This window comes from Onychostruthus taczanowskii, unplaced genomic scaffold, assembly GCF_017590055.1.
Source record: "Onychostruthus taczanowskii isolate IOZ18803 unplaced genomic scaffold, ASM1759005v1 scaffold53, whole genome shotgun sequence".
Lineage (NCBI taxonomy): Eukaryota > Metazoa > Chordata > Aves > Passeriformes > Passeridae > Onychostruthus > Onychostruthus taczanowskii.
In genome coordinates, this window is record NW_024502902.1 from 2,981,572 (window position 1) to 3,005,670 (window position 24,099).

The window sequence follows — 24,099 nt, forward strand, 5'->3', positions numbered from 1 at the left end:
AAAAGCCCCTTTGTGGGGGCGCGGGGAGGGGGTCGCCCCCTCCGCCACCGGCAGATTTTTTGGGGGGGGGTTCCCCCTTCTCCCCTTTCTCCGCCTGCCGGGGCCCTGCCTGGCTGCCGGCGGGGCCGGGCGGGGAGGGGGGTGCCGTGTGTTCTCGGCGGGGGTCTGCGGGGGTCCCGGCGGGGGGCCGCCCCCCGGGGGATTGAGCCCCCCACTCCTTCCGTGCACTGATGCTTCTGGTCTCCCTCCCCGGCGCCCCTCATCGCCTCTTTCGGGGGGAGAAGGGGTGTCTGCGTTTGGGGGGGACTATGGGGTCGATTCTTCCTCTTGTGGGGGGCGGTAGGGGCGGGGGTCGATGGCCGAGGCCGGGTGCGAGTGCGGGGACGAGGAGAAGTTCAGCGCCGTTCCCGGGGGTGGCAGCTTTTTGTTACCTACCCGGAAAAATAACAGCCCGGGTACGGCTGTCTTCGCGTAGTGTTTGCCTGTAGGGGGTGGGGGTGTAAGGGACACATTTATTATTATATTTTTTTGTGTGTGTCCCCCTTTTTCTGTTTTCCTGTTGGGGCTATTTCTTCCTCAAATGTAGTTCCAATGCTCTGTGCTTGGGGTTTCTTTTCCCCCCCCATCTTATTTGCTGGTCTCCTTTCTGTAAGTGTCTAAGGGTCTGGAGGGGATTGGTGTTTTGCATTTCAATCAAAATGTATTTTTTTTCTTTTTTCCTTCACATTTTTAAGCCAGTTCAAATTACTGTTTTCCCAGCCTATCCTTTTTCCCCTTCAAACACCATCCCCCCACCAAAAAAAATTAAAAAAAAAACCCCAAAAAAACCCGTGTGAAGCCTTAATGGTCTATGGTAATGGTAGCCCCCACTCCCTACACTTCCACTGAAAGCCGGAGCAGTGCTGGGATCGGCAGCCTCCATTATGCAGCCGTGGGTTTGGTTTTGTATGGCTTTTGCTAGACAGGGCATCTTCTCATTCCCGACCCCCTCGGGTGGGACAGAGGTGTCCCCCAGCCCCTCTTGATGGTCGTGTCCCCCCCCTTCCCCTCAGATGGTCCCCGCATCGTTGGTCGCCATCGTTGCTGGCACAGCAATGTGATATCAACTCTTATCGTGTGTTTATATAATGGCCTTTGTGCCTGTACGTGGGTATTTTATATTATATAAAAGGGGCTGGTGCAAAATGGTGTGTGTGGGGAAGCAGCACTGGTGCTGGATAGTATTATTATTTTTTTGAGGCTGTGTAGTATTGGATATTCACGTATGCAAACGCTCATGCAGAGCACACTCTCGCTCTGAGGTTGTATGTGTGTTAATCCCTTATGGAAAACTAAATGGTTTAACTAAATGATTGCCCTGCAGCCCCTGGGAATGCTGCCTTGGCTGTAGAGTGCAGGAAGGGTGGCAGGGCTGGGGGAGTTAAGGCTGTAGTGTGGGGTGTAGAAGGAGGGGATGGCTTTTTAAATTCTACATGTATAAATAATACATAGAGGGGTGATACAAATTTCACATGTAAGAATATATATTTTGTGGGTACAATTTTCTTTCTTGTAACAGTAGACCTGAAGATCAGAAGATAAAGGGCGGAAGCTGTAGATGGTGGTGGGGGTATGTGTGTGAAGGAGAAGCAAATGGGATGGATAGATGTTTGAACTCCTGGAGCAGTTGTTGAGGGGGTGGGATGTGTATGTCCTGCCCTCTTACCAGGAATCCAGGCTCTTGCTCTCTGGCTGTGCTCAGCCCAGGTTTTCTACTCACACTTGTGTATGTATGTGTGTTGGGGGGGAGATAAGGCAAAATGACAGCTGTGCGAGACCATGATTTTTTTTACTCCATTATCCTGCTTCCCGCTTCCACCCCCGCGCCCCAGAGCATTTTTTAGATTCCCCTTTGGAGCCTGTTGCTTAATCAGCTACAAGGGCTGCTGCTTCGTTGTGTGAGAAACCCTTCTTAACCTGGCTCCTGCCTGTCCCAGAAGGGTGGGTCCGAATTTAGGTTTGGGACGGTGGTGTTGCAGAGCAGTACCTGCTGCGTCCCAGTGCGGCGCAGACCCCACCGGGACCTTTTGCCCAGTCTCTGCCATGTGCTCGGCTGTGCTCGCCCCAGCTGGGAATTGGACTCAAGTGGAAGTGTTTGGGGTTCCCGGGCCTGGCTAAACACTCCATGAAGGAAGGAGGATTGAGAGCTGTCTTCTTGACAGTGGTGTGACGGGTTCCTGGGGACACAGACCTTTGATCGTTTATTGGAGTAGGAGTGTAAGCAAGTCAGATGTATGTTGATGTGGTTATACAGAACAGCAGGCAGCGGATAAAAATCATGTCTGTTTGCTGTGCCCTCACCCAGGTACGCCTGCCTCCTGGTTCAGTTCCCAAGGCTCTGCCTACATTCCTGGTAGTAAAAAAGTCAGAAATAGCCACAGGGTTTTGTAGACTTCAGATGCACAGAAACCCACATGCATAAGCAAATGCTAGGTGAGGGGACTCCACCTCTGAGTGTTTTGTGTGTGGTTTCTGGTGACTGGAGCTCTGCTTTCAGGGTTCACAATGTTCCCTGAATGCCTTGATGGGATTATTTCCCTGTACATCTCCGCAGCCCGTCCATTCTTCTTTCTGTAATCCCATCTCCTGGGGCAGGAGAAGCAGCTCTGGGTTTATAGTATGCCCAGAATCCTGTGGCTGGGATTATTTTTTTGTACTTCTGCCTCACAAGGCCATTTCTCCCTTCTTTCCTGCAATGATGCTTCCTTCCCACCAAGCTCCAGCAAGGGAAAGTTCCTCGCTCCCACTTGTGAAAACATGAATCATTCCTCACCTTTCCTGTCCCCAACAGGCTCTGTGTCTGCATTTGGTACGCTAATAATGTGGCATTGCATAAATTAGGACTGTGGCAAATCCCTCTAAAAGGAGACACATTGTCTGTGTCGGGAAGAGATGTGGTTCCTAGAATAAGTCGGTGGCTGTAGAAGAGGCAAGGAAAAGGGGTCTGTTAAGATGGGAACTGCTGGAGCTGTGTTTGGTGAAGGTGTTTGCAGCAGAAGTTGAGGCTGGCAGAGAGAACAAAACTGGGGCTGTGGTCCTTCCACCTAGTTGGTTTTCTGTGGAAGGTGAGTAGGCTGAGCCTGGGCATGTTGATGGGGTATATCGGGTCAAAGGGTTACCTAATCATCTAAGGTAAAGGGATGAGGAAAGGCCTGAGCTGCTAAAAACAAACAGCTGGCACACCTAGGTAGGCAAGAGAGTTGGAGAGGCTCAGGTAGACCAAAGGAGGTGGTGATTCCATCAGCTGAAGCGTGTGGAGATGAGCAAGTGGTGTTCCTAGCCAGGGTTCAGTTCTTGGCCTGGTAGGGTTCAGTTCAGCCAGATGTCTCCTCCCTGTCCCCTGTGCTGGCCCCTGCCTAGGAGAGATGGAGTTGCTTGTTCCTGGCAGTCTGTCTGTCCCTCACAGCCCTTGGGTCCTGTGCTTCACTACACCACCACCGAGGTGTTGGAGTAGGGCTGGGTCAGAGGGAAGCTCCTCACAGGGTTTATTATACCTGACTCTTCCGGTGTCTCACAAGGTACTTCTGTCCCAGTGCCAGGTACTGTAAGGTACAAGAAGCAGTACCTCTATAGTAGTGTGGTGTGATCATGCACTGAAACCTTCTCAGAAGGGGTTTCCTGAGCCCCTTCCTAGTCTCTGAGCAAAAAGGTGGGGAAGAGGTTCAATCATGTTTCATTCTAATAATGGGAACATGGGAAAAGCATGCTTGAGAGTGTTCTGTTCCTGCAGTGTTTCTTGCTCATGTTGTCCCTGGATGTTCAGGAGATCAGGAGAGGTGATAGAAGCCATGTAAAAAGTGAAGTATTTAAAAATTTAAAACTGCTCAGCCTCTGGGTGAAGTGGGGAGGTCTCTTCTGCAGTCTTACATGATTCACTTCCTGTTTCTGCTCTGACACTGCTCTTTCTGTGCCTCTTTTCTTAGCACGACTGAACCATGGAGCTTCGAGTGGGTAACAAATACCGGCTGGGCAGAAAGATTGGCAGTGGTTCGTTTGGAGACATTTACCTAGGTGAGTGTGAGAGTCTGGCTCAAGGTTGGTTTTCTCAATTGCATAATTGTTTTGGGGTTGTTTTTCTTGCCTCTTGGTATTTGTGGGCACCATGTAAGGTTGGAAGGGGTGGAGAAGAGAAAAAAACTAATGGAATACTGCTAGTGGCTGCTGGCCTTCTCATGGCGAAGAAAGGGGGATGAGCTCAGCTTTGTCTTACCACGTACTGAAGACCCAGTGGTGGTTGATCAGACCGATTCAGATTTGGACTGTTTGGGACACATTTGTCATACACCCTGTTCCAGCATTCTCACTTCCCTTTCTTGAGCTTGGGTGTGTGTGGGTTTAAACTCTGTTCACAGGGCGTGTGGTGGAAAGGGAGGACATAGCTATTCCTTCAAGGATAGAAGGAATACAGCTTTGGGTAGACTGGTAGTGGAAGAGGTGGTCCAGGACCTGTAAGAGTAGGAGGTGTAAAACAGGTCAGAGAGTCTGGTCTGGTTGAAGTCCTGGGACTCAGATCTGTTAGATCTGTAATGGGATTTAAGAGTTAATGTCTGGGATGACCTGAGATGGAAGCTCAGTGGACAGAGCCCATGAGGTGCTGGCTTTCCTGTTACCACAGCAGGTCACCTGGGTAGAAGTTCTTCCAAGCCAGTGTGCTGATGTCTAGATATGTTCCCTGGTGCTTGCCTGCTCGTGTTTTTATTGGCTCAAGCCATGTGGGGCCAGAGTGGCGAGACTACCCAGCAGCCTGCTCGATCCCTCCATGAGGGCTGGCGTTACCTGTCTCTGGTTATCACCACTACCTGCTCTGCTGTGATCCCGCAGGCCAGCAGAAGGGCTGCTCTCTCCTTTGGTGTCCGCACCCTTTGGGTACTTGCAGGTGGTCATCATGTGCTCCTTGGCTGTTAATTTGTTCAGTTGAGTTGTATTTTGCTTCCCAGCACATCCTCACTCCTCACTTTTGCTGATCATTCAATTTTTCCTAGTTTTTTCATCTGCTGAGCCAACACTACTTTTGAGGTGTGGCATTTCCAGTGCCTGGCAGTGGAGGACTACCCTCGAGTGATCTGTAATGTGATGCCTCTGCATAGGCCGCTTTGGGTCTCCTTGGCTTTCCCCATCACCACCACTATCAGGTTACAGAATTGGCCTTAGTGCACTGTCAGCTGTATCGTAGGAGAGCTCTTCTAGGATCTCCAACATCTTCCCATCCCTCCCCAAATCCCTTTCGTTGAATACCTCTAGTTCAGATTACGTTTTCGTGTGATTGTAAATCACCGTCTATTTTCAACCTCTGGTTTTTATCTCCAGTTCCCTCTTGCTTTATTATTCTCTCTTGATTGGTGTTGGCAGCCCCTCTTGATTAAGTGTCCTGTGGGAATCATCAGTGAAAGGCTTTGTTGCCACCTTTATCCAGAACGTGAACAAAGATGATGAATAATGGATCTGGGATCCCAGTTCCACTGTGTGCTGCCTTTACTGTTCCTGTGTGCTGCTCCTCTGTGGCCCTCCAACCAGTTAGTGCCTTGGGCGACAGTGCTTTTAATTCCCAGGTGCTAGGATTCAGGAGTGATTGCTCCGACACAGCATTTTCCACCAATGCTAGGGCTTGAAGCATTCCAGACCCTCTCTAGGACACTGTAAATTGTCAGGATCTTGCTAAACATCTGGGGTACATGGGGGGAGAGAAAGGAGGTACTGAATGAAAGGCCTGATCCTGTATTGCTCTGTACCATGTAACCGGTCATCCACCTGTGCAAATCAGGTATGGAAAATAGCCTCTGGTGAGGGGTTGTGCCTGCCTTGCCTCTCACCAAACAGAGGAAGCCCAGTGCCCCAGTGTGGTGAGCACAGCAGGATTCAACCAAGTTACTTGAATGCAGTATCAAAGCCCTTGTGATGTTCCTTGAGGTGCAAGCCAGCATGTTTTGAAGCAGTGATAGCGAGACTTCATGGAGCCTGGGTGACTCCCCAGCCCGGAGGGATTGGGCATGTAGTCTGTGGTGCTGCGTCTGGAGGACGCTTGTGCTCATGCTGTGCTCTCACAGCCTGCTCTGCAGACAGAAGGACTCACTCACGAGGACTTCTCCCCTGCACCAGGTCCTCCTCACAGTTCTCTCCTTTGATAATGGTGTGGACACAGAGCAGGGCTTGTGTGCCTCTGAGGGTTAGTAGGGGCTGTATATCCTCAGCTTCTCTCTTTCAGGGTGTTACTACCTTCACCTGCTTTGTAACCAGTGGGTGCTGCGTGCTGCTCTCCTTGGGGTTTGTTTCAGGTTTTCTGTCTGTCAGAAGGAAACTTGGATTTTTGTATGGATAGACACAAGATATGGTCTGTGTTAATCCTTAGCTGGGTCTTGAAGCACATTCCTTCCATGCTCTACTTTGAGGGGTGGGTGTGCTAGGTGGAATATTCTCCCCCACTGGTTTGAGAGGGTGGGAAATGAGATCAGGCTGCCCGTGGGCCTTGGCTAGCCCATTTTCCTCTAGAAGTGCTCATTCAGAAGAGCAAAACCCAGTTTGCAGAGGAATTGCCGAGACCTTTAGGCCACTGGAGGGGGAGGTGCTTTGTCAGAGGTGCGGGCCAAGAGGCAGGACAGGGTTGCTGGACGTGTTGTGTTGGAATCATTTGGCCAGGATGCACACTGGTGGTGGAGAGGAGCTGGGCAGACAAAGCATGCTGGGACCTGAGCTGGCTGGGGACAGTTCCTGGTGGCAGGCTCCTCCCTTGCTGGGAGGGGAGTGCCTTCCCTTTGTTTCCTGGCTTGTTAACTCTCTCTCGCCCTATCTGCCTTCATCCATCTGTTCCCAGCCCTCCATTCTTCCCTCGGCAGGCTGTGGAGAGGGGCACAGGCGGTGGGGAGTGCGGGGCCTCTGCCTGTTGCCCCCGATGCTCAGGGAGGTCGGTGTTTATTGTATCAGACATGCAGTCAGGATTCCACTCTGAAAAGATCCTGTTCAGCCGGTGATATCCTCTGTCCCCGGGGCCCCGTTTCAAAGAGCTTGTGATGAATGAGTTGAATTTGTGCAGCCCCCACAGCGGAGCGAGACTGGGGGAGGATGTTAGGAATTATCCCCCATCCTACATTCAGTCTCTCGAGTGGCTGAAGCTAGCAGACTCTGCTGTATTTGTCTGAAACACGGTGCTTTCCAGTCTGTAAAGAGAGCACAGAACTGTTGCTTTTGTACTTGTAGCTTTAAAAAAGATGGTGGTCAAAGCATGGAACAAAGGATCAGAAAGATTCCTACCCTTGAATTCCCTCCTTGCTTGTGGTCTCTATCTAGGTGGATCTCTAGCCAAGAAATAGTACAGGAAGCAACTTGTAGACATGGGGAGGTTTGGAGAGGGAACAAGCCTAAAGAATTCAGACACTGACCCCCTGAGCAAAGAATAGGTCAGATTGGTCCAGAGAAGGACCACAATAATGATTAGAGGGCTGAAGCACCTCTATTATGAGGAAAGTCTGAGAGAATTGAGATTATTCAGCCTTGGAGAAGAGAAGGCTTTGGGGTGACCTAGTTCCAGCCTTCTCTCCCTGAAGGAAGCCTACAAGAAAGACTGGGAGAGACTTTTTACAAGGGGAATGAATTTAAACTGAAGAAGGTTTAAGAAATTCTTTACTATGAGAGTGGTGAGAGACTGGAAAAGGTACCCCAGAGAAGTTGTGGATGCCTCATCCCTAGAAGTGTTTAAAGCCAGGTTGGATGGGGATCTGAGCAACCTGGCCTAGTGAAAGGTGTCCCTCTTGGCAGGGGTGTTGGTAACTGGGTGATCTTTAAGGTCCCTTCCAACCCAAACCATCCTCTACTTGTGCTCTTCTAGGCCACAGGGTTGTTTTCTCTAAGTAACACCTGTGTTTGGGCTATGGAGAGTGTGGGGCTGAAGGCCATCTGAGCATCTGAATTGCATAATCACATTTTGAGGAATCTGAGTCTTCTTGATGCCTACCCCTGCTTTCCCTTTTCCAGCTTTATGTGCCCTCAGATACCACTCCCTACCTGCAGGCAGCCCAGTCATGGATGCATCTCCATGTTTTTGAACAGCCAGAGTAATGTGGGGATGAAAACTCATTCATGTTTCCATTGTTCATGTTCTGGGAATCAGGTTCATTCAAAATGCTAATGCTGCAAAAAGTCAGAGAGACTCATCCTTGCTTGTGTGTCAGAAAATGTCTTGGGAGAGGGAAAAATTCTCCCTGGGGAGCAGACAAGGGAACTGCTTCAGAGAATTTGGAGAGAAGTCTTCACAAAGGCAGGGGAAAGAGACAAGGGAAGGAAGTGCTCTTATGTTTTTTGAATGTTCTGGGTATTTCCATGCTGAATGAGGGCTGGTGGTTGAACACTAATTCAGAAGGTGGAAGGATACTAGTCCCTTTTCTTGCACTAGTCACTCCTTCTTGCACCACCTGGTGCTTTTAAGAAGGGTCCTCTGGTAGAGTGAAGGGAATGTACAGACTTGTTTTTCTGGCTGCCACTTTTTAAGTGGAAAATGCCAGCATCTTTTCAAAAGTAAGCATTGGACAAATATTTCTATCTCTCAGGATGGCTTTTCCCCTTTCCCTTCTCCTGGATCCTTCCTGCGTTGAAATCTGTATTAAATTAATCCCATTGCTCCTTCTTCCCCTCCCTCAGAGCACCCTAAATAATTCCTCTCCCTCCTTAGTGTTTACAGCCTTCAAATATTTGTAGACTGTTGTCATGTCCCATTCTTCCTCCCCACCCTTCTTAGTTGTATCTCTTGTCTATGTTACATATTTAGCTCTTTTAATCTTCCTTAGTAAATCAATCCCTCTAGGCCCCGATCGTTTTTGTTGCTCTCTTACAAATTCCTAGCAGCTTGTCTGTCTCAACCCAGCACTGCAGCATCTAGATCATGTGTTTTTGCTAGCAGGCAGCTCTTGGCTAACTTTGTGTACAAGCCAGAACTCTTCAACTGGAGATGGATCTCTTTTGGATCCATGGGGAGAAGCAATCCAGTTGTGTGAACATTTCCTTCTTTTCTTTGGTCCCTGGCTGTGGAGGCGGTGTGTGAAAGAGGATAAATGAAGAGATTTATCTGCAGCTTGTCCTTGTGGACTCTTAAAGTCTTATCACAGAGTTCAGGAGGAACAAATTAGCCAGACCTACCAAAACTAGCTGTGGGATAGCTGCAAAACATCACCTTTGACTCCAGCTCATGTTTGGCATGCATGTTCTGGAGTAGTTTATTTTATGACAGTGTTCATAAACTGCTTGTGATCAGGGCTCCTCTCTTGATTTCTGTTTAAGTGCAATTTCTGATAGTTCCAGATACAAGGAAGGGCTTGTCAGAGTGTGTGAAGCAGGCATGGTGGGGGAGGAGAGAAGAAAGTCTTGAGTGTCATTCCCGTGACCCGTGTACAGATATTCCTTCTTTCCATTTTAGGATGATGTGAAACATCTGGAATCCTTTCAGCTAGTACAAGAAAAGGAGCAGCCTGTTCCTTCTTTGACAGTGCACTTTGGGACCAGAGTGCTGGCTTTTGCAGCTGGCAGCTCGGTTGTTGTCAGAGAGAAGCGTGTGGGGTGGTGGTTTAGTGTCATTGCAAAGTATCTAGCAATACCTTCAACAAAGTGTCCAGGCAGCTTAATTCAGGGCTGGATTCTGCTTATTTCTTCATGCTTCTAATTTGTGATATAACAAATGTTTCTGTGTTGGCAAAAGATAAGGGTGTTATTAAAACCCTCGGGAGAGGGAGAAGCTGGGGATTTAGAAATTGTCTGTATTGAGCAGGTCAGTGCTGTGGAGAAAATAGAGAGAGCTGGCATGTTGGTAATGTCTCCTCCTGAACTAATTGGCTGTGTTGAAATGATCTAACTGAGGTAACCAGTAATTTTTCTGGGGAAGAGATACTCCGTATCACTGCCTGAGGGCTGCTTGGGTTCAGGGCCTAGGTTTATGATCAGAGGAAGCTACAACTTCTACTCGGTCCAGGTACTGTTGGTATGTGTAGATTGACCTTCCAAAGTCTGTCACTTTTTGAGATAACGAGGCAGTTCATGTGTAGCATTGTTGTTCTAAACTAACTTCAGGACCAGACCAAGTTTCCTATTTATGTGCCTCTCTCTGGGCTTGCATTTACAAGTGGTAGTGCTGGAAACCATATGAAACTGAAGTGGCTGAATCTCATTTCTGCCATAGAGAATAAATTTCAGGGCAAATCTTAAGGTCTTGGCATCTTTACAGGCCTTGTTAGAAGTGTTTAACTTCAGTAGAAGCTTGTGCAATCTTCATTTCACTCTCATTCCTATGCAGGAGCCAATATTGCAACTGGTGAAGAGGTGGCCATCAAACTGGAATGTGTCAAAACCAAGCATCCCCAGCTCCACATTGAAAGCAAGTTCTACAAGATGATGCAGGGAGGAGGTGAGATGGGAAGGAAAGGATGGGGCTGGGGGAGTGGTTGGAGAAGGAAATTTTTCTGGAGGGCTTTAGAAAAGAAATGATTTGGTGTTATGCATGATCTTCTCAGCAGGGGATTCAACATCTATTCTCTCTCTTCCCTGGGCTTAATCTTTTCTTTCCCCAGTGGGTATCCCCTCCATTAAGTGGTGTGGAGCAGAGGGGGACTACAATGTGATGGTGATGGAACTCTTGGGGCCCAGCCTGGAAGATCTCTTCAACTTCTGTTCCCGCAAATTTAGTCTCAAGACAGTTCTGCTGCTGGCAGACCAGATGGTAAGTTTCCTCTGAAGCATTTGTGCCTACTCTCCTTTTCCATGCCTTTTCCCCCCACACATTCCTCTCCCATCCCCTCTGCTTGAGAACTGCTGTATCCGAGGCTTTCTTAGCACAAGTGCCTGCCAGCTTTCTATTTCTTGATGAAGTTGGGGGCCTGGAACCTAGGCACTGGCGGCATTTCCTTATCTCCATCCCTCTTTCCTTTGCCTGCTGCTTGCCTCATGTTATTGTTGCACACATAGATACCTTTGCCTGCCTGATGGGTTATTGGCACCTATGTTAATTCCACTGCTCGTGCCCTGGGTTCACTGTTCATGCCATTAGCTCTTCTGGACAGACCCGTTCCTTTCCTGGCCCAGCTAAGTTCAAAAGTTGGCAGCTGTCAATGCTGAAGCTCAAAATTTTAGTCCCTATAGACTTGCTTCCCATCTTTCCTTGTGATGTTAATGGTGACCTTCCCAGAGTGAGGACTGGGCTGTTGTGCAGGGTTAAATTCCATCTCCAGATCCTGCAGTCCACAGGGTGTCATTTCCTTGGCTGACATCACTGATACTCAATGCAAAGTGTCCTTTTCTTGCTCTGACGGGCCAGTGTCTTGGACGGGGCACTATTTTTAACAGATGCAGTTAAAATAAGTTTGGTTTTGCTTGTCTCGCTATTTATTTGTTTATTTATCTATCCCTCCTCCAGATCAGTCGTATTGAGTACATTCATTCCAAGAACTTCATCCATCGGGATGTGAAGCCAGACAACTTCCTTATGGGCCTTGGCAAAAAGGGCAACCTAGTATACATCATTGATTTTGGTTTGGCCAAGAAGTACCGGGACGCCCGGACCCACCAGCACATCCCTTATCGGGAAAACAAGAATCTGACTGGCACGGCCCGTTACGCCTCTATCAACACCCACCTGGGAATTGGTGAGCCTGCTTGCTGTTGCCTCTTGGTGGGGCTTTCCAGGGCAGGTTGTATGTCCCCAGAAGGAAGGGGTTGGGTTCTTTGCCTGACTCCGCTGCTGACCTGCCTTGAGATGGTGGGCAAATAACTTAAATGCTACACCTGTGTTACTTCTGCTGCTGTGGTGGCACTCGGAGCTCCTGGAGACAGACATCGTCTCCTGATATGTGTGTGTGCACTGCTCAGTGCAGGGGGCCTTGTTGAGCATCAAGGCTGTGACCTCCCTGACTCTGCTCCTACTAGATCTGCCTTAGCACAATTTTTGCAATTTTTTCAGGCTGATTAGATGTGTAAAGGAGACATTCACAACCACTGAGCCTATAGGAATATGTGCAGTTGAAACCTGTCTTTTTGACTCCTGAGTGCCTTCATCAGTGATTATTCTGTTGCTGTCAGAGCTGGAAGATAGAGGCCCACTGCAATATAGTGTTACCAGCCACTGAGGATGGGGATGTGCTGGAAAATGTACAAGAAGCTGACATGAGGGGAGGCTTCCAGCTGCCTGGACACCCCTGGACTGTAAGAGGCTGTCACAGGCCTTCAAAATACAGACGTGTCTGTGAACTGCACTAACCCAGTGAGGCCACTTCAGGGAAGTAGGGTTCTGCCCTTAGTGTGTGTGGTTAGTACCAAAGGGATGAAACTAGGCTGGAAAAGAGTGCTGAGTGTTCAGCCAGGTCTTACACTGGTGATGACCATCATCCCAGGTTTTGTAAAAACCTTGTGCAGGTTAGTACTCACCATGCTTAAACCTCTTGAAGTCACCCAAACTTTTCCTGGAGTCAGCCCCTGGTGGTGGTGAGGAACATAGTTGAAAACCTCTTGCAGTTTTCTCTTCTGTTCTCTGCCCAAAAACTTCTTTCCAGCATTTGACCTCCTTTCTCTGGTAAATTTTAGCTAAACTTTGTTCACAGTGTGAGGCTTCCTTAGTTACTGTAGGGTCCATTTGGAGCAGGCTGCTCCAGGTTCTGATATTGGCTGACAACTCTTAAGGAGCAGAAACACTGAAGCTGTCTTGCCTGTTGGACCCAGGGAAGTATCTGCTGTGCTTGCAGATTGTTTATATCTCTGGGAGGCCCTTCTTCTCAAGTGTATAACCTGACCTGGGAATTTGAAAATCAGAGCAAGGCACTCAAACCTTTTAAACTAACAGCTTTCATAGCACTTCATGTCCCCATTCTTCATGCATTCTCCCCTCTTGCAGGTATTTCTCAGATATCTGAAGTCAATACTCGGCCTGCATAAAAGTTTTTCCCACTGTCTTCCTTGCTTAATACTATATAATGTGAGATGGAGAATGCTTTATTTATATCAAAATGGGGAGTGTTGTGTGTTGAGAGTGGGCTGTAATCTCCTGACCTCTTCCATGTTATAAAAATAGTTCTTGTAGAGCTTTCTGAGTTGGCCTTCTGTATTTTGGCTTGACCTGCATATATATAACTGACTCTCCATTGAATTCTCAGTCAAGATTTCTACAGCCATGGTAACTACTACAGGGAGACATGCACAAAATAATTCTCACTACTATGTCTGTTAATTCTTTTGTGTGTGCCTGCTCTGCCTGAACTGATCACGAGAGGCTAAATGTCTGCTTGTGGCTTTTGAACAACTTCATTATTCATTCCACCCCAACTTAGCCCTTTACTACTGGTGCTTGGCTTGTGTGTCAGGATGAGCAAACAGTGTCTAAACAGTAATCCAAGGGCAAATTGCATATGCCATGGGTCTGAGTGCAGCCGCCGCTCTCTCCGTGCCCTTTGGTTCGGGAGAGTCTGGGTGTGAGTTACTCTGCGCAACAGGTCTCGGGTGTATTATCTCCACGTTGCCGATAGTTGCCCTGAACGGCATAAAGGTTACATGACTTGCCTGGAGGAAAGGGGGTGGGGGTGTTTGGGTTTCAGCTGGAGTTCCTGTTTCTCAAGACCTTGCCACAGGGTATATGACAGAGATATTTGTGAGTTAGCAGCATTGCCATGGGAACCATCACTGGTTTTTTTGACTTTTCAGAGACTAAATTCTCTGTCTTAATGTTACGTTAATGTGGTCTAGGGAGAGGGAAGGAACCAGGTGCTGGGGTATTTGTGTGACAGGAATAGCAAATGAATAAATGCCTTTATTTGAATTTGCAAGCTAAGGGTTGGGCATTCCAATGTCTGGAGGAAACACATTCTTTTCCCAGTGACTGGGGAAAAAAGTAGGAGGCAAAATTGGGGAGGGTTCCACAGCTGGAGACTTGCTGTTCGGGGAGTCATTAGACTGTGCAGGCTTCAGTTCATGCATTCCAGTCAATTTTCACATGCTCTAGGGATGAGAGTCCCTTGCACCCACTGTAGCCTGTAATGTCTGAAATAGATGCCCGGGGTGCCCATGAGACAGTCTCGGAAGAAGCCTGATGGTCTCTGTCTGGGTGACAGAGGGGTGGGGGGGCAGTGCCTTCCCAAACGAATGTCCTAGATGGTGTCGGTGTAGGCTGTGCAGATCATAAGTCCTCCTGCTCATCCTGCCCTCTGTTACCCATTTCAGATTCTTGTGTGTTTTTAAAGGCTTGTTGCCATGCAGTGGGGAGAGAAAGGGGAACTCTAGTCCAGTATGTGCAAGATCAGATCTGAGTATGTAATCAGGAAAACATTGCTTGGTTAAGCCTGCCTGCGGCTGGGCTGGGTCCAGGGAAGACAGCTGATTTCTGTGGAGCTCTTCATGGCAGCAGCATCACTTTGGTAGGATCAGAGTGGAGGAAAACACTCTTTGGACGGGGGACCAGGAGACCGTTTAGGCTGCAAAGAAACACGTTTTGTCATGAGCTTTGTGTGCAAGGCAACCAGTCCTCAGTCTTTGCCCAAGCACGTCTTGTCCTGTCCTGCCACTCACCCCTGACTTGGCTTCTGAGGACCCTGCTTTGGGAAGGGAGTGAAGGTGTGGGCTGGCTGGGAAGCTCGCTGGGGGTGGGAGGGAACTGGCAGGAGACTGCTTGCAAAGTGGGTTGGGTTTGGGAGGTCATGTTGGGTTGTGTGGGAAGGCGACCTTGTGTTTTCTATTGGAAGGGCTTTTGGGAAGGAGGGAGGAAAGGATGAGTGTCTTAGGGAAAAGACATTTTTTATAAAATTGGCTTTCAAAAAAAACCCCCATTGTAGGAGAGCTGAGATAAAATGGAGAGAGGAAGTCTGGTGTGGTATCACAGGTCATGACTATAATCCTGCTTTTGGACTGACTTGCTCAGCAGATGCATTCACGTCACTTGTATTTTTCTTTATCTTTTCAAACTTGAGAGTGAGATCTTATTTTTTTCCTGCAGCCCAGGGATGCTGTTGAGAGTTAGTCACTGCTTGTCAGGTTTCTAAAAGTGGAAAGTAGTAACACTAAATAATGTTTCCTTGGTGTGTAAAGTTTTATTTCTAACTCTTTGCTGTTTAATGTTATCTAGTATCCTGACTCTGTAAAAAAAGTAATTAAATTTTGGGAGATGCATAATAGTAACTGAAGATGAAACAAAGAAACAGGATGTAGGAACTGTTGTCCCTTACCTTCCTCCAAGGTTTAGTTCAGGATCTCGTACATAGGGTTACCAGAAACAGACTGCTACGATGTTTTGAGCTAGGTGCCCAGCTGTGACTCCCGGTGTTGGTACTTCAGGCTCATCACTGGTGTGAGTCTCCCTGGAGTCGTTTGAGTGGGCTGTGGTGACCACGTGTACGTGAGGTGCGAAACATCAGGAGTGCAGTGCTGTCAAACACTTACACTTCGGCATTTTAATAATTAGGTGCTGTGCTTGCAATTGTTTTTCCTTGATCACATTGCTGTGTTAAGACACAGTTAAGGTGTGTTTGCATGCACGTAATGGATACTAGGTAGCTTCCCAATTTGGTTTTTAACCTCCCTCATTCCCTTCAGTGAGGGCTCATAGCATCCCCCACTGACTTCAGGCTCCCTAATCTCAAGTCTCTAATTCTGGCCTTCCCTAAAGTGCTAGGACCATGACCAGGCATCTGTTTGCAGAATGTATCCCATTCTGAATGGCATTGGTGGCTGTGCTCAAAAGTGTTGTGCTTCACACAAGTAGAGGTATGTTATTCAGCCTGCCCTAAGCAATTTGGAGTTCAAGCAGGATTTTGGAGGCGACATCCTGATTTATTCCTGAAAGGCTGATTTGCTTGTTTAGTAGGTTTCTCTGGTTCCTGCCCTGCCTTTCCCTACTCCTCTGAGGGGAACCACCATGCTCTAGTCAAGAAGCCACAGCTAGAGGTGTTAAAGCTACAGCATGGATAAGTCAAGGGCTGGCAAGACTGCGGGACTGAGGTTATCCTTGTGTCCTGTGCTTTCAAGGCCTGGGTGTGTGTTCTGACTCCATTTCCACCTGCCTCCTGTCTAAGGATGTAGGTCATTAGCCAATATTGTTTAGTTTTGTTTATTTGATATGCATGGTGAGTAATCGCAGCCCTCTGAGAGTACACGTATCCCAACCTTAGGCTAAATGCAAAACTGGGTTTCTTTCTGTCATAGCATCTAAGTATCTCCCAGACAGTCATGTAATTATCTTTGGCAGTAGCCTGATAAGATTAGGAAGTATTAGCCCCTTTAAAGTGGGCAACTTGAGACAGTAAGTTAGTGAGGTCAAAAAATGCTGTAATTTCTACATGCTCAAAGTAAGATGCTTTGGGAATCTGCAGGGCTGCTTTCTTCTCTACCATCTTGGAATGTGGCATTTTAGTGGTGTTTCATGTGCTTTGACCCAAATGATCTCTCCTATCACTTATGGAGTGATGAGACCCTCCTCCTGCAACCACAGTACTTTTTTTTTCCCCCTCAACATTTTTAACTTGCCAAGCCCTCAATTCTCAAAACAACTAGGAGGTTGTGAGAGAGATTCACAAGGAAGAAGGAGCCTTGTGACCCACAGCTCGTGTTGTTACATGAGGATATGTGTATCTGTGGCCTGCTACAGCTACTCTTTTGTCATGATTCAGCTCAGCTAACAGAGAAAGAGATAGCTATAGTGATCTACTGGCCTTTGAATAGGGCAGGTGGTAGCATGTATCTGATACTGACAGCTCACAGACTAGTATATTATGTGCAACATCTTCCAGGATGTGGCACTGAATCCAGCAAAATGTGCTATAGTAACTTAATCTAAGAGATGGAGCTTGTTAGTCTTTCCTCTATCCCTGTGCTCTCCCTTAAGCCATATTTTGCCTGCTTGTTATCTGTGTCAGTTGTTCTTTTAGAGATGTAAAGTACTTTCTCCGAAGTGTTTATTTTATTTGGGAGGGAAGCAAGAACAAGACAATCTTGGCAAGATTTATAGATTAATTTGCAAGCAACGTTGGAGGAGTTGGGAGGAGTTAACCAGGCAATATTTGCAGTTGTTGAGATTCTGCATCAAATCCTTCTTGAGCTAGCTTGAAACTTTAAAGTGGCTTGGCTATTCCAGAGAACAAGGTCAATGCAAAATGTTGGGGGTTTTTTTTTCTTTTGTTTTATAAGTAAACATCTAAAAATGGGTCCTTCCAATGGCATCTTAAGGGCAACCCTTGGTCCAAGTAGAGTTGGTAGTGATGCCAGTTACAGTCATTCCTCATTTGGAGGGGAATTTTGTCTTCAAAGTATGCCCCTTTCCTCCACAGCTTGAAAAATGTGACCAAGCTGGAAAGACATCTTTGCACATTACACATTAGGCTTCTACTATCAACAAAGTTGTTTACTACAAGAAGGGGTCCCTAGTTCCTTGTTTCTGCCCTGCTTAAAGACTATCAGGAGTTTAATTAGAAGATGTATTTGAAAGGACTGTGTTGGACTTACCTCTGTTAGGTTTGTCTGTCTGTGACTACCTCTGTCATGACTAATCCCTGGACTGAAGAGTCATCTTGGGTGGAGAAGTGTAGGCCCTTCCTCTGAGACTGGGAAGAGCAAAGTAGGCAGGGTTGGTGCAGCAGTTCTTGAGATGTGAAATTCTTGTGTGTATTAAGGCTTGTCCAAGTGAGGAGATAGTCACAGTCATTAGTTATGAAGTGGGTTGGGCTGTATGGGGAGAGGAACACCTTAACTCATGGTAGAATGACCATCATCACAGGAATTTGCTATGGAATGTCTTCTACAAGATTCACTATCTATAGGAATCTACCAGAAAAGTGAGGGGGTTGGTTGTACCATTCAGTGTTCACCTCCAAAGCTATGTGATTGACAAAGCAGGTTTGTTTGCTGCTCACTCCTTGCCCCTTTGTAACTTCTCACAGAACAAAGTCGCCGTGATGACCTGGAGAGCCTGGGTTATGTGCTCATGTATTTCAACCTGGGCTCGCTGCCCTGGCAGGGCCTCAAGGCTGCCACCAAGCGCCAAAAGTATGAGAGGATCAGCGAGAAAAAGATGTCAACGCCCATCGAGGTGCTCTGCAAAGGGTACCCTTGTAAGTGCTCTCATCTTGATGGCTGTCTTGTCTGCTGCTTGGCTTGTTCACCTGCTGAAACCCCCTGGAATCCTGATTCCTAAAGGGCAGTGCCCAGTAACCCAGAGCAGGATGTGCTGCTGACATGGGTGATTGGAAGGATAACAGAGCAGTTGTGGTACAGTTTGGGTTCAGAAGTGGGAAATGTGTTTTTGTGGATAGTCAAATTTACGTTAGTAAGGGCATGAGAGTGCTGAGAGGGGGAATCTTCAGGACCTGGTGAGCATTTTAAAGGGGGGTGGGCCTTGAGCTGAGAAGGCATACTGATGATGCTGGATTTTTACTGTTTAATGAGGAGTCCCAGGAATTACCCGGCCATAAAGTGGCAAATGCAGTTCTTTGTAGGTAAACATGGAGTAATGTATGTGAGAACAGAGCGAAGTATTGGTCCTCAGATCATGTGCACAACAGTAGACAACAGTAGGCTCTGGCTGACCAGTGCCACTCGCCAATGAGCTGTTGCAGTTACAATCAATGGTTCTGAGATTTGTGCTTGGTGGCTGCTGGGGAACGGGAGTGTTAGGAATTACTAGGAAAGAATCCCAAACGGTATGCATACACCCATGGCCCGCTTGCACCTTGCATGCACTGTGCAAGTCTGGTCCATCCCACTGTTTCACAAAGGATATGGTATAACTGAGGAAAGGGCCAAAAGCGTGACCAGAGGTGAGTGGATTTCTGCCCAAGTAATGAGTCTGCTGGAAAAAGAGGTGGATAGAGAGATGATAGAAGTCTGCTCTCTGGCTATGCCTACAGAAGTTTGGATGGGAACTGATTATTTGGTGGACCCAGTTCTTGTACTGGAAGAGAAACAATGCTGGTTTCTGCCAGCTTCAAAACAAAAGGATGTAGTTCTTCACACAGCCAGTGTGGAGACCTGTGGAACTCCTTCCCAGAAGATATTGTGGATACTTAAATCTTACAGGAGTTCGAGGAGAGACGGGACAAATACGTGGAAGAGAGATCCTATGCGGATTACTAAATAGTTAGGAACTACATCCAGATCAGGAGGTTCCTGGAGCTGAAAGTAGGTGCTGGGCTAATGTTAGAGGAAGTGTCAGACATGTCTGCCCCACTCTTTCTCGTCTCATGTACTTCTGACCACTGTGTACAACAGGCTACTGAGCTAGGAGGACTTCTGTTCCGAGCTGAACTTCCCAAAACTCGTCTCCAGCTCTTTAGGTCTGCATTCCTACTGTCCTTCAACAGGCACTGACTTGCTAGATGTGGCTTGGAGAAGCTGACAGAAAAAGATGCGTAACATTTTCTCTGGTAAAAAGAGAGATGGGGTCCTTTTGGTGCCCAAAGCACTGCCACCAGCAGGCTCAGTCTGTGTTACACAGCGCTGTGTTTGTGCTGTCCTAGTCCAGCATGCCACTGTCAAAAGGCAGCAGCGGCTCCATGGTGGGAGCAGGGGGTTGGATGGCAAACCACAGTCATCAGCTGTTCTCTGCTCTCTCCAGCTGAGTTCTCGACATACCTCAACTTCTGCCGTTCACTGAGGTTTGATGATAAACCTGACTACTCGTACCTGCGGCAACTCTTCCGCAACCTCTTCCACCGCCAAGGCTTCTCCTATGACTACGTCTTTGACTGGAACATGCTTAAATTTGTGAGTGTGTTTGGCAAAAGGGCTGGACCAGGGTTGGTTTGTATCATGGAGATGGGGGAGGAAGGTTGGAATCTGCCTGCTGTCTGTGCTTAGCCCTGGTGAACAGCCTGAGCAAAGGGACCAGGTAGAGTGAAAAAGAGGCAGAGTTTTGTGCATAACAAGCTGGGGATTAGGTGCATAACTAACTGGCGGTATAGTTACTGTTGTATTAGTCAGTGTGTCTGATGGAGCACTTGTGTCAGTAGATCTATAGCTAGAGGTAGGTAGAGATAATTTTTCAGGAGAGAGCTCTATTTGGAGCTGGGACACAGATGTGGATTACAATAATAGCTATAGTTCATATGCTTTCTTATCTGTTTCATTTTTGAATAGAATGAGGTCCTTTCTTGGGGCAGTGGAAGGTGGTGGGGGGAGTTTTGGGGATGGAGCTCCACTTCCTTGGCATGATGGAGCACCATGTGTTTTCTGTCTGGGGCTGCTGCTGTCTCTCCTGCCTGACAGCTGTGTGTGGCGTGGGGGTTTCTCTACTCAGGGAGCAGCCCGGAACCCTGAGGATATGGATCGTGAGCGGCGAGAGCACGAGCGGGAGGAGAGGATGGGGCAACTCCGAGGGTCAGCCACGCGAGCGCTGCCCCCTGGCCCACCTGCCGGAGCCACTGCCAACCGTCTTCGCAATGTCACCGAGCCCATGGCCTCCACCCCCACCTCCCGAATCCAGCAGTCCGGTGAGGCGGGTGGGAGAGCTGGCGGCGGGTGCCACCCCTGTTGTTGGCTGGAAAGCAAAGCTATTGACTGATATTCTTGTCTCGACATTTCTCTGCCCCAATAGGCAACACGTCCCCCAGAGCAATCTCAAGAGTGGACAGGGAGCGGAAGGTCAGCATGAGGTTACACCGAGGAGCTCCTGCCAACGTCTCCTCATCTGACCTCACAGGGCGGCAAGAAGTGTCACGGATTTCAGCATCACAGGTGAGTTCCTGCTGCAGTGTTCCTGGCCTTGGCTTGGATGTCCCAGAAACTCTACAGGCCCCAGAGCAGTTTTTGCCTGCTTTGCTGGAGCTGACATGAGCTGGAAGCTTCTGGTGTGGGGAGGGGAGTGGTACCAAGTTACACCCTTGCTCTTCTGTTATGTATTTTCTGGAGGCCATGCTGAGTACTGCCATTTTAGCTCTCTGCTTTGCTCGAAATAAGCCGTCATCTTGCTGTCTTCCAGACCACAGTGGTTTGGAAAAGCAAAGCAGTAAACTCTTAAGAGTGAGGTTGGTTTCTGAGAGAAACATGCAGTCTCTCTGTTTTGGTGCCTTTTTTGCTTTTTTTTTTCCTCTCCAGCCCTTTGCAACACTTCCTTTTCTTTTGTAGACAAGTGTGCCATTTGATCACCTTGGGAAGTGAGGAGCAATTGCCACTGGACCAGTGTTTGCTTAGGTGAGCCTGTACTCATGCCTGGGAACCCCTGAGGAGGGAATTGCTGGGAAAAAATGCCTTAAGACTTTATTTTTTTGTGGGGGATTGGTAAATTTCCTTTCCTTTCACCTTACTTTGAGATGTCTTTTGGCTTCAGAGGGAACAATAAGGTTGGCTGCCAAAACTTTGAGGAAACAGATTGTCTTAGGTGTAAAGGTAGCTTCCAGTTCTCCAAGAGGATAGGGAGGGTGGAGAAGGTGCTGGGCTGGGGAGCCATTTTGTTAATTCCTCATGAATGCTTTTCTGGCAGTGTGACAGTGTTGGGGTGGAGGGTGCTGAGCAGGTAATCAAGTGTGCAAGACTTTGTACAGCTACTGAGTGCCTCTTGTAGAGGAAATGACAGTAGCTGGGCAAGGTAACTCTGAGGGGAGGCAGGAGTGTAGAAGAAAGGGCTGATTTGATTTGTTACACTCCAGCTGGCAATGGAAGTGCTGGGAAGAGCCTTTACTCCTAACATCTCTTGCCTTTTTCTCTCTTTTAAATTCTCTTTTTAGTGTCTTCACTGTATTTTTCTTTTAAAAAACAAAAAACCTAAAAAACAAACAAAAACCTTAAAAAAAAAAAAAAGACAAAAAAAAACCAAACAAAAAAAAAACCCAACAGAATTTCTTTTTGCCAACGATGAGGAGTCGAGCTGTGCCCCCGCGCTGGTGTGAGCCGTTTCCAGAGGGCCGCCTGTCCCTGGTGTGAGCGCCTCCGAGGAGCTGTCGACGACGTGGGAGCCGTGTGGGAAGACCTGCGCTGCTCCCCAGCCCCTATCGCTGCCCCCACGGCTACCCTCAGTTCCCTCTCCTGACTCTCTGCTCCTGGTTTTGATTTCTCTCTTGTTTTTTCTTCCTTCTTCTTGGCTATCCTGTCCTGCTTTAATTTTTCTTTTTAATATTGTTTTCGAGTCATATGGTTTCTAGCCGTATAAATTTAAACTTTGCTCTCCGTTTTTTCTGAGGGCAGGGGTTGTTGGTGGGTGGGTGAGGTATTTTTTTGGTCTTTTTTGGTTTGTTCTTTTCAGGAGCCTTGTGGGCCAGGAGGGAATCAGATTCCAGCCACACTTGATGGTAGAAGTCTGATTTTTATTATTATAACAGAATTTATTTTCTCAAGCATTAAACACATTTTAAGCTGTGAGGGGGAATTGTGGCAACAGCCTAATCATTGACTCGGGCTTCCTTTCCTTGGGTGGCTTCTCCGCGGTTTCTTTTTTGGCTGTTGGGAGAAGTGCCAGCCTTCCCTGATCCAAGTGGTCCTCACACACCGAGGGATCTCTTTGGAGAGGCACCTTGTCCCACAGAGGATGGGATTGTTGGAGCTGTCATACAGGGAGAAATATACTTCTCATCCCTGCAGTGGGGTCTTTTTTTTTTTTTTTTTTGTCTGGCTGTGCGTGTTTTTCTATTTTTATTTTTTAATTAAAACTTGTTTTAATTCCCACGGAGAGAGTGTGGGACTTGAGGAGAAGAGAGGGGCGCACAGAAACTGGAGTTTGGTGTTCTTTCAGAGCGATGGTTCTTGCTCTCTCCTCATGCAACCCCAAGTAAGATCCACCAATACATGCACAATCCCCTCCTGCCCTCTCCCACCCGTCTCCCCCCCTTTCCCCCCCCCACTTTAGTTGTTTTTTAATATAATTTAGGAATACTCAAGCTGCTTTGTGGCACTTGGGGCTTTGAAACACAATGATCACCACTGCGACCTATGGCCTGTAGCAGACACACTGTCACTGTAGTGTGGAGCCGATGGGTTGTTGGCAGGGCGGGGAGGGTGGGGTTAGTCTTTGTTTTGTTTGTTTTTACCCTTTCTATTTAACACTTTATTTTTCCTCCCTGTTTTTTTCCTAATTTATTTACCCCTCTTACTGTCTCTCTCTTTTTTTTAATTAAAGAGCAAAACTTTTTATTACTTTGTAATTTAAAAAAACAAAAAAAAACCTGAAGAACTTTGGGGGGGATTTTGTACTTTTTTCCTGTGTAAATATTGGACTTTTTTGAGCTTTATCGTGGTTGTTAATTTGAAGTAATAAAGTAGAAAATGATAAAGTGATGCCAGCATCTGTCATTTCTTCCTTTAATGGCCCTGGCATCGTTGCTGGGAGTCACATCTTGCACACAGGAGACATGGTCTTGCAGCTGAACCTGTTTGTGAATTCCAGGAACAAGTTTGATCAGAATTACTGGAAAAAAAGGGCACAGGACTGGAGCACCTAAAAATAAACCTGAGCTGATCTCTGCAGTTGCAGCCTTGGAACAGGCGGGAGTTACGTGAAATCTGATTCAGGATCTCTCGGTTCCTGGATCTGAGCCTCTGGTGTCCCATGTGTCTGGCCTTGAGGAGAGAGGAATGGGCCTTTCCACGCCGCTGGCTTCAACAGAGGTGGACCCTGGATTTTGTGGTTTTTGTTTTCTTCAAACTTAAGTCCTGAAGGAGAGGGGTGCGGAGCACTTGACAGCAGCACAGTTCCTGATTAAACAGACCGAACGCTCTGTGGAGTGGCACCTGCTCCTTTGGTGTCTGCTTTTGGTGGTGTGGTTTGTTTGGGTTCCTCCTCCTTTGGTTGTCTGACCAGTCTGGCAGTAAAATACTACATTTTAATACTGATTTATTTCTAAATTGCTGCTCCTATAGTTACACATCCCTGCATTATCCTGATGAGAGGCCTGTTTCTTCCAGGCTCTGTCAAACCCATGAAACTTATTTTCAGAAACACCTGCTGGGAATAAATTATGGATCTTGATGACTTTGGAAGTTCTTTCCAAGCCTGTTCTCTGCCAGCTGGCCAGGAAGAGCTGTTCCTTTGTTTCCATGCTGCATGGGTCTTCCAGCTCCAGGCATGAGTGTAGGAGGGATGGGAAGAGGAAGGGGAATGGGAACTAGCCAGGGCTGTGGGGTATTCTGTGGTTA

At 47.6% G+C, this 24,099-nt stretch overlaps 1 protein-coding gene across 3 annotated transcripts in view; it reads left to right on the forward strand.

The window, feature by feature from the left end:
• Positions 1-23,241, forward strand: part of CSNK1E (casein kinase 1 epsilon) — a 23,574-nt gene extending 333 nt beyond the window's left edge. The window contains exons 2-11 of one of the 3 annotated variants that reach the window (XM_041416905.1): positions 3,963-4,050; positions 10,310-10,420; positions 10,584-10,732; positions 11,426-11,654; positions 17,919-18,089; positions 19,592-19,740; positions 20,273-20,465; positions 20,570-20,709; positions 21,100-21,165; positions 21,808-23,241. In XM_041416905.1, the coding sequence (XP_041272839.1) occupies positions 3,975-4,050; positions 10,310-10,420; positions 10,584-10,732; positions 11,426-11,654; positions 17,919-18,089; positions 19,592-19,740; positions 20,273-20,465; positions 20,570-20,709; positions 21,100-21,132 (1,251 nt within the window). In that variant the 5' untranslated portion in view covers positions 3,963-3,974 and the 3' untranslated portion in view covers positions 21,133-21,165; positions 21,808-23,241. Of the gene's footprint in view, positions 1-3,962; positions 4,051-10,309; positions 10,421-10,583; positions 10,733-11,425; positions 11,655-17,918; positions 18,090-19,591; positions 19,741-20,272; positions 20,466-20,569; positions 20,710-21,099; positions 21,166-21,698; positions 21,757-21,807 lie in introns of those variants that run through there. The other 2 variants (XM_041416906.1, XM_041416904.1) reach the window with 2 other exon arrangements.
• Positions 23,242-24,099: the final 858 nt, after the last annotated feature.